At 45.0% G+C, this 10,165-nt stretch overlaps 1 protein-coding gene across 2 annotated transcripts in view; it reads left to right on the top strand.

The window, feature by feature from the left end:
- The window catches only part of GLIPR2 (GLI pathogenesis related 2), a 59,649-nt gene that overhangs the window by 30,862 nt on the left and 18,622 nt on the right, over positions 1–10,165 (top strand). For both annotated transcript variants that reach the window (XM_015820696.1, XM_015820697.1), the window contains exon 4: positions 3,122–3,199. In XM_015820696.1, the coding sequence (XP_015676182.1) occupies positions 3,122–3,199 (78 nt within the window). The remainder of the gene's footprint in view (positions 1–3,121; positions 3,200–10,165) is intronic.

Below are 10,165 nucleotides of genomic sequence, written 5' to 3'. Positions count from 1 at the left end.
AGTAATGTTGCAGCCTTTAAACCATCTTCCCTTACTTGGTTGACTCTGAAATAGGTTTCTGCTCTGGCCACATAAGTCTCCCATTTCTCAGGATGGCCCACATCAAACTCAGGCAGCCTTCCTATCTTTGCCATCATGCACTCTCTTCTGGAAGGGGTCTTTTAGCCAGCTTACCTCCAGCGATGCTTTACTGGCAGGCCAAGTGCTGTTTGACGCCGTCTTCCTCTCCAAGGATTCCTTTAGGTGCGTCTTACTCTGTTAAATTGTTGTAAGATGATCCCACCTTCGTCGCCAGTGTTAAATCCTTGGATTCAATGACTAGTACAACAGGCATTGTGTGAACCAAATGTCTTCTTTAATGGCACTTAGAGTCATACAGTGAAAACGGAGACTCACAGGCCTCCTGCTTCTTCCTCTGCTTCAACCAACAACAACGAACAAGAACGGTCCGGGTAAAGTTGCTACTGCTCGCGCGCGCTTTCTTGCGCATGCGCGCAGGCTGTTGCCAGTTTGTCTGGCCCCCGGGCAGCTTCTGCAGCCTGTTGCCATGGCAACTGCCTGGGCTTGCTTGCTGCAAGTCCCGGGACACAACAATTTGCTACCAAAATTTGCAATACATCAAGCACTTATATTCTTGGTTCTTTCATACATTCTCTGTTGCCACAAGTAAAGGGAATGAACTACTCTTGAATAGTTGTCTTGTCTCTACATTATCTATTAGTGCTGTGCCTAAATTTGTTATTGCTGGTTACTTTTGGTAGATCAATTATAGTGGAAAAGTGGTTAAATTATTAGACTAAGGTAGTGAGATCCAAATCAAGTCCTCATTTGATCATGAAGCTCGTAAGATAACTTGAGGTTAGATAATATTTCTACTTAGTCTGCCTAGTCAGCTCGTCCCCGCCAACTCACCTCTGCCAACTTGCCAACTCTGCCTTCACTGAGTTGACACAGGACAATTCCACACTGCCAACTCACTGGGGGACAACTCACCTTGGGCAGCTGTAGAAGTGAGGTGGGCAGAGCTTGTGGGTGCAGCAGAAGCTTGTGGTGCATGCCACTACCAGCTGCTAAATGTTTGGCACAAGTTGGCATGGGCCACGACAGGTAGTATCCGGAACACCCCTTTCCCTGTCCAATGCATCTTATGTGACCATGGTAATGCCAGAGCAGCTTATTCTCCTTGTGCAGCTGGTACCCTCTACTGCCCACCATGGCTGCCCCCGCCATCCTTGTTCTCTTCTGCCCAGAGCCTAGCACAGCAGCTAGGATTTCTAGGATTGAATTCAGGCAACTCAGCCAGCCATTGGAACTTATTTGTTTCAGATAATATGCATATATCCCCCAAGAGAGGGGAAAAAAGAATAACACTGAGCTTCTTATGCCTCAGATTCATTTTCAGTAATCCAATGGCAACCTGCACCAAGCACCAATTGGCTGGTGCTTCTGCATGGCGGGACACATTTTGCACTTTGCGGCTCTGGCTGCTACTGCTGCTACTGCAGTTGGTGGTGTGACCCATCCTCTCACTGCACCCTGCGTGCTCTATCCACTCTGCTCACCATTCAGTCGCCCACTTGGCTCTTTCTCCAGTCACCCGGGCAATCTATCCTTGCACTGCACCCTGCCCACTCGCTCGCCTGCTGCACCTCATGCATTCTGCCTTCCTGCTCCTCCCCCTTGCCCACCTGGCTCTTCTTCCGACCGACCACAACAAATTGTCCCCCTGGTGAGTTGGCCAGGTGGAATTGTCTTGTGGCAACTTGGTAATGGCGAGTTGGCAGAGGCGAGCTGGCCACAGTGAGCTGGCTGCGGCGAGTTGTCCCATTCTGATATGGCAGTGTGCACAAAATTGTCCCCAGTCTCACACACTTCTTATGATTATGAGGACTTATATCTATGTCTTTAAATAGTCCCAATATAGGTTAGTACCTTAACATCAACATTCTTCCTTTATCTTGCTCTTATATGCATGTTGATGTTAAATAAATGAATTTTTTTAGAAAATAACAGGAAAATATTTTAATAATTACAGACCGTATATACATAAACAAAAGCTATTTCCTAGCTACCTAGGCCTTTAAAAATTCTTTCAATAGTATTATGTGCTTACAATTTCCTTTAACTTATTTCAATATTTTCTTAAGAAATCAGACTATCATGGCTAATGATCAATATCTTAATCCAGGGCTTTTCAACCTTTTCACCCATTGTACCACTTTTAGGATATGGCAATATCCGAGTACCACCAGTCACCTAGCAAGGTGTCAAAAACTTGATGACTCCCCCCAAAATGGAAAAAAGTGATGAAGTACAGGTAGTCCTCGACTTACAACAGTTCGCTTAGTGACTGTTCAAAGTTACAATGGCACTGAAAAAGTGCCCCCCAAGCCACAGCCAAGCAAGACACCTGCCTGCCCACCCAGCGGCGCTCTTCCTCCTATCCGAGGTTTTCATTGTTGTGAGCATTTCTGTTGAGGATTGGCAGTGGGGGGGGGTGGGGGGTGTTTGGTTTTATTCCCCCCATCAGCTGGGTGGTTGCAACAGGTTTTGGTCACTTCACATGACCCTGAGACACTGTGACCATCATAAATATGAAGCAGTTGCCAAGCATCTTAATGTAAATTACAAGACCCTGGAGATGCTGCAACATTCCAGCTGATGGGGGTTCTTCTGGGCTGAGCAGAAGCTCCAGGATCAGCGCCGAGCTCCAGCTGGAGCCTGCCGCTGATCCTGGTGGTTCCACTGAGCCCTGATATCCCCGAAGAAGCGCTGATCCTGGCGCTTCCACTGAGCCCTGACAGCCCTGCAGCTCCAGCCATCTCTCGCTCAGGCTTGTGCGGTGCTGCCACTGGTTCAGCTCATTCCCCTCCCCCACTACCACTTTTCTAGGATGGTTGCATACCACCTACCAGGTGCCAATGTACCACAGGTGGTACCCGTATCACTGGTTGAAAAGCCTTGCCTTAATCAAATTAATAATGGAATTAATAAAAAGAATTGGATAATCTCTAACTGTCAAGAAAAGAGAAGAGAAGAGAAGAGAAGAGAAGAGAAGAGAAGAGAAGAGAAGAGGTTCATTTCATTCCAGTTCCATTGCACAGTTTTCTTTGTCTTGCAGGAAATGAAGTAGCTGACAGATGGTATAGTGAAATCAAGAATTATAATTTCCAAAGCCCTGGTTTTTCGTCTGGGACCGGTAGGTATACTGGGCACTGTTTTATAACATGGCACAGAAAGAAACATTTGGTTTCCTCTCAGATTGTAAAAGCTCATGATGACAGAAATATAAGAATACAATGTTAAAATATTGACAGAAACATTTTAAAGTCATAGGAGTGTATGGAGGCTAATAACATTTTAAATATTTCTCTAATGTTTTAATTCAAAGCATCATTGATTTCAAATATAGGTATAGTTTAGGTTCTCAGAAAAGAAATGGATTACTTAGAAATTTTATTAATAGTTTTATGTTTATTTGTGTATTGGACTTGTATTTTAATTAATTTGCCTTATTTACAAAATTTGCCTTATTTACAAAATATATATTTTGTACAAAATATATATTTTGTATTTTAATTAATTTGCCTTATTTACAAAATATATAGCAATAGCAATAGCATTTAGACTTCACAGTGCTTTACAGCCCTATGTAAGTGGTTTACAGAGTCAACATATTGCCCCCAACAATCTGGATCCTCATTTTACCGACCTTGGAAGAATGGAAGGCTGAGTCAACCTTGATCTGGTAAAAATTAAACTGTCGAACTGCTGGTAGCTGGCAGTCAACAGAATTAGCCTGCAATACTGCATTCTAACCACTGTGCCACCCTGGCTCTTAATATAATATACAAATATTATATTTAAAATATGCAAACTACAATATATAAATACACACACATTGTTTCGGTTTCTGGGTGGGAGAGGATAATGGCCCTGGGAGGGAGGGAGACTGGACGCAGGGATGGATTGACAGCCGCCCTCCAAGTGCTTGCACACACTCTAAAAGTGCACTTGAGGATCGTAAAACAACTAGTGGAGCCAAGGACAGTTTGCCTGATGCAGAACAACTCTGCGCGATACGGATTAATACAATCAACAGGCTGATGATGCACTCAAGGAGCCGGGCACAGAGGCAGGAGGCTATATGAGCTGCCTTCCCAATCTCCTTCTATTCTAACTCTGATGACGCTGGCAATTTTGGCCACAGGCTTGTTTATATTAAACAGTCTGGTTTATTATATCCTGGTGTTCGTTTTTCCTTTTATTTGGTTAGAGTAGTATATCTATATATTTTTTCTTCTGTTCAGTTATGTCAGCCTGAATAAGTCCCTGCATATCTTACTTAAATACAAAGAAAGAAAGAAAGAAAGGAAGGAAGGAAGGAAGGAAAGAAAGAAAGAAAGAAAGAAAGAAAGAAGAGAAAGGAAAAGAAAAGAGAAAAGAGGAAGGCAAAAAAGAAAACAACCCATCCCCTCTACTGCCTCCCCAAAATTAAAACAGCTAATTTTTTTGGTAGCTGCAGTACTGCTGGCTCATATTTAAGTGATTGTCTACTAAGACTTCAAGTTCCTTCCCACAGTTATTATTGAGTCAGGTACCACCTATAGTTCGGTGTTTCTTGCCTAAATGTAGAACCTTACTTTTTCACCATTGAATTTCATTTTGTTAATAGGGTCCAGTGTTCAAGTCTGTCAAGATCCTTCTGTAACTTCTGTATCTTCTGGAGTGTTGGCTATTCCTGCCAGCTTAGTGTTATCTGAAAATCTGATGAGTTGAGGAGTTACATCTAACCCTTTGTCTAAGTCAGTGGTTCTCAACCTTTCTAATGCCGCGACCCCTTAATACAGTTCCTCATGTTGTGGTGACCCCCAACCATAAAATTATTTTCGTTGCTACCTCATAACTGTAATTTTGCTACTGTTATGAATCGTAATGTAAATATCTGATATGCAGGGTGTATTTTCATTATTACGAATTGAACATAATTAAAGCATAGTGATTAATCACAAAAACAATATAGCAATGCTCGCTGGAGAAGCTTACTCTTCCTTGCTCAAAAATGTTGGGAGGGAGGGAAGGGGAAGGAAGGAAGATTGAAAAGGAAAGGAAGGAGATTGAAGGGGGAAGGAAGGAGAGAGATATTGAAGGGGAAGGGATGGAGATGGAGAAGGAAGGAGATTGAAGGAGGAAGGAAGGAAGGAAGGAAGGAGGGAGGGAGAGAGAGAGAGAGAGATTGAAGGGGAAGGGAAAGAGATGGATGGAAGGAAGGAGAGATTGAAGGGGAAGGGAAGGAGATGGATGGAAGGAAGGAAGGAAGGAAGGAAGGAAGGAAGGAATGATCTTTGGAGAGTCATGTTTTCCCAGATGGTGATGAACTGCAACTCCCAGCATTGGAGTGAGAAGGTGTCACGAAAAATCCCGACGACCCCTACCATCAGGTCATTCCAGACCTCTGTGTGTGTCTACGGGATCGTCCCTTTTAACCGGCCCATTAACGACGCCGAAATGAACCTCCCATTCTGCAGCTCCTGAAAATCACTTTAACCAATTTTCCCTGGTTCAGCAAAGGCAACAAGTAATAAAACAAGCAATAAAATAAAATAGCCCAAATTGTCCTTTCCAGCACAGATGAAAAGAACCAGGGAAAGGGAAATCATGTCTGCCTCTTTGACCAACGGGAGGAGAAGCGGTAGGAAAAGCGCGGCATTTTGGCTTGGGCACACAGCCTTGCCTGCAGGCGCTGCCAAGGAGACACAAGCAGCTCCGCACAATTGCCCGGGGAGGGGGGAGGCTCTGGCGGAGAGCCTGGCAGAGAGCCAAGTGGCATCACCTCCAGGGCCTCAGAAGCCGCACGGAGGATCCGCGCACCTCGGAGCCGCTGGCCACCCTCTCGTGCCCGCCACCCTGGAGCCCTCCATCCTCATCCTGGCACCTCTTGCCCTCTCCCAGCCGCCCCTCCGGGACCTGCCCACCCCTCCAGCCTCCTAAGCGCCATCGCAGTGGTGGGGTCACGGGAGCCCCTTTCCATGCTGCACAGCCCTTCACCGCCAAACCCTTCCCCAATTCATTGCACACGAGAGGGGCGCGGCCGGAGCGCCAGCTCCCACTCAGAAGGTGCTGCTTCTCCCCTCCCGAGCCGGCTGGCTGGCCTCCAATGCATATGCGGGCATCGCCGCTACCTCACCCTCTTCCCCGCCGCCTGGCCGCTTCTGAGACATGGAGCCCGGCGAGCCGGGAAGGAGCTGCTCCTGCCCACCAGCCCCAGGGCTGCGCCGGTCGCCAGAGGGCTGAGGCGGCCTCCGATGGTGAGGGAGGCGGGCCGGGTGGTGTGTGGGAGGCTCCAGCGTGGCGCAGAGGGTGGCCGGGCCACCAGGAGGTGTGGGGACCAGCTCAGCTCAGCTCCCTCTCTCTATTTCTCTCTCCCTCTCAAAGATCCTTAAAATCCTTAAAAGTTATGCTTGGGCGGAAGATTTGTTTCTTTTACAGATGGCGTGGGTGGGCCCGACATTCGCGGGCAGGCAGGACCACCCCCGCTGAGCCAGCCGTCACCTCCCCACCGCCCTCCACGCCAGCCGGCTCCATCACCGGACTTCCCAGCTGACGGGTGCAGGTCTGGGGGTAGCCAGCTGACAGGCACAGGAGGTAAGCGCCGCAGCGGCCTCCCAGCCACCTGCTTCTTTGGCTGGACACAGCGCCGAACTCCTGCGCCCGTCAGCTGGGAGGTCTGGCGACGGAGCCGGCTGGTGTGGAAGGCGATGGGGAGGCGGCAGCTCAGTGGGCGGGGTCCTGCCTGCCCGTGAATGTCGGGCCCACCCGCCCCATCTGTAAAAGAAAAAAATCTTCCGCCCAAACATAACGCCAGCAGTTCTGTGCCACAGAGGCTTGAGACACGGAGGCACGGGACACGGAGTGGCGCAGCGCCATGGGAGGCGGCAGGACAAGGGGGAGGGGTTACCTGCATCCTGCCAGCCAAATTCTGGAAGCCTGCCTGAATGAAGAATTTTAGGGGGTGTTGAAAGCGAGACAGACTGAGGGCTGTATTAAGGCCATAGATGGCTGCATAAGGAGAGTGGAAGGGAGGCGAATTTGGGGTGGAGCAGAAAACATGGGGTGAATGCCGGGCCCCACGCACACCAGCTACCCTCCCAGTACCCGCCGTTGCCCCCCGTTCGGTGCGGCGGCAGGCAGGCCCAGGTGCTCCTGGGTGGCCCTCCCACCCCTGGCCCTCTTTTACTTACATTTAGTAGTTGCTCAGCAGGGAGGGGTGGAAATTTCCAGAAAGCTCGCCTTAGCTGCAGACAACCTGCAGCAACGTTTGCCGACTGGGATTTTTGGCAGCTCAGCAGGGCAGAGACAGCCTGGACAATTCCTATTGGCTTTTGAAAGCCAATAGAATTAGACTGTATTCAAGAGAGTCTATTCTATTGGCGTTTGAAAGCCAATAGAAAATATTGGCTTTCGAATTTATTTATTTATTTATTTATTTTATTACATTTATATCTCGCCCTTCTCCTTACGGACTCAGGGCGGCTAACAATCGGATAAAAATACAAGCATTACAATACAAGTTTAAAATTAATTAAAAGGGAAATATTTAAATCTAATCCAATTAAAATATAATTAAAACCCCCTCTAAAATCCCCTAGGCCAGTCCCGCAAGCTGGAACAACCATGTCTTAAGGGCACGGCGGAAGGAAGGGAGATCAGGGATCACCCTGATCTCTGGGGGCAGTTCATTCCAGAGGGTGGGAGCTCCCACAGAGAAGGCCCTCCCCCTTGGGGTCGCCAGCCGGCACTGTCTGGCTGACGGCACCCTGAGGAGACCCACTCTGTGGGAGCGTACAGGTCGATGGGAGGTAATCTTGAATAGAGTCTAGTCTATTGGCTTTCAAAAGCCAGTAGAATAAGAAGGAATAGCACAGCTCATGAAAAAGGGGAAAAAAACAAAAAAAAAATGCCGGACTGCATTTCATAAGGATTCTATGAGGAAAAACTCCAGGACTTTGGTGACCCCTGTGAAATGGTCGTTCGACCCCAAAAGGGGTCGCGACCCACAGGTTGAGAACCGCTGGTCTAAGTAATTGATGAAGATATTGAAGAGTACTGGGCCTTAGATAAAGTCTTGGGGATCCCCATTGCATATGTCCCTACATGTAAATACAGTTCTATTAAGGACTACACATTGAGTATGGTTGGTCAGTCAGTTGTCAGGGTTCCAATAGATGAGACCAACTAAAATAGAGCTTTGAGGCTTGATGTTTCCTTTAAGAACATGTTTATTGGTTACAAAGTATTGGCACTGTCAAAAGTGAAACCAAGACTAAAGTTCCCTCCAAAAAGTTACAGTATACAAAGTTAAACTTCCCATCCCATTACTATGCTATCAACTATGTTTCTCAATAGACTAGTTTGTCAGGCTTTCTAACAGAAAGCTCAGCCTCCCAGTCTAACAGAAATGACTTAGGTTCCCATGGGACAGAGAATTGTTTAAGCTAGCAGAAAAATCCCACCACCCCCTCCCATTCTGGTGTCAACCAAAAACAAGCCAAATGGCTTCATTCAGGTTCATTGCAGAGTTGACACCATGAATCTATCTGGTGATGATGCTATCTAACCCACATTTTTCTATCTTATAAATAATAGGTTGTGGTCTACTTTATCAAATGCCTTACTGAAGTCCAAGTAAATAATATCCACAGCTTTTCTCTGGTCAACTAATTTTGTCACTTTGTTAAAGAATGCAATAAAATTTGTCTGGCATGATCTGTTTTTGACAAATCCATGTTGGCTTTTGGTTATGACCTGGTTTGCCGCTAGGTTTTCATTGCTTGATTATCTTTTCCAGAATCTTCCTAGGTATTGATGTCAGGCTGATGGGTTTGCAGTTTCCTGAATTCATTTTTTCCTCTTTTTTAAAAGACAAGTTTTATTAATTTTCCAGTTTTACAAAAATCCAAATATTGAGGAAGCAGCATGGTGATTGGGTAATCAATAGTCCAGTAACAATATCTTTTGTACACATCTCAAGTTGCTTCATCAAAAATTCCCTATTTCCCTTGATTGTTATATCACATTCAAATTAATACATTGCTAATTATAATTCGATCAGTTAAGACATTTATCAGTATATTTTAACTTATACATATCCATATCCTGTATTAAACTTTTATCTAATTTTAATTACAGTGTTCCAATTTAGCTTAATATCCATAGTATTTAGATTTCAGGTAATCCAAATTTCCCTTATTTCATTACAAAATAGTTGTCATATCTAAAATACACATAATGTTTACTTAAATAGATTCTTACTTTATTTCACAAATATATTCTATTTCTCATCCTAGTACCTCATCACTTACTAATAAAGTATTATAAATCTAAGTCCTAAATATTAAATCAATTAATATCTTTTAAAATCTCCTTAGCCCATTAAGTAAGATTTTAGGCTCTTCCATTATAAGACAAAAAATCCAATTTTTTAAATCTGACTCTAGCTTTCTTTTTGTGCCAGGCAGGCTTCCATACCAGTGTCTTTAAATCCTCAGGTGAATCTCTCTTTATTCCCACACATGTTATTTGAATCAAGGGAGACCAACCAGTTATCAATTTTTCAAAGGAATTGGCCCCTTTGTAGTCATTGGATTGTTAGCCTAATAGTTCAAATCTCCATGTTTGGTTTAGTATATTTGTTGTCAGTTCAGTCTGGTCTTCTTCTTTTTCCAGTTTCATCTGGCTTAAGTAAGAAGTCATATCTAATGTTGTGATTGTTGTTTGGTTGTCAAGGTTGTCTATATTCTCAATATGCTGTACTTGTTGATCTTCAGCATCATCCATCTTAGTGTTGCTTTCTTCAGTTTCTGTTGCTTTTTGGATTGCAGATTTTTTAGTTGAAATCAAGGTTTGACTATCAAAGTTCGAAGTTGATTGTAATTGGTGCTCTTCTGTTGCTTTTTTTTTTTAAATTTTTTTATTATTTTCAAGTATAACAAAATATAAACATAAACTTGACGCATATAAATACAAAACATCAATACACAAAAGAAAAGATACTTTACGGGTGGTCCCGGCTGCCCCCTCTCTGCTTCCCCCTCTTTCTCGTACCAAACCTTCCTCCCTCTAGACTCTCAACCACTCCACCTTCCTCCTTCCACTCCCTACTTCC

This window comes from Protobothrops mucrosquamatus, unplaced genomic scaffold (assembly GCF_001527695.2).
Source record: "Protobothrops mucrosquamatus isolate PMUCROS unplaced genomic scaffold, P.Mucros_1.0 scaffold1163, whole genome shotgun sequence".
Taxonomy (NCBI): domain Eukaryota; kingdom Metazoa; phylum Chordata; class Lepidosauria; order Squamata; family Viperidae; genus Protobothrops; species Protobothrops mucrosquamatus.
The sequence above is the reverse complement of the archived record's forward strand: the minus strand, read 5'-3'. Positions and strand labels throughout refer to the sequence as shown.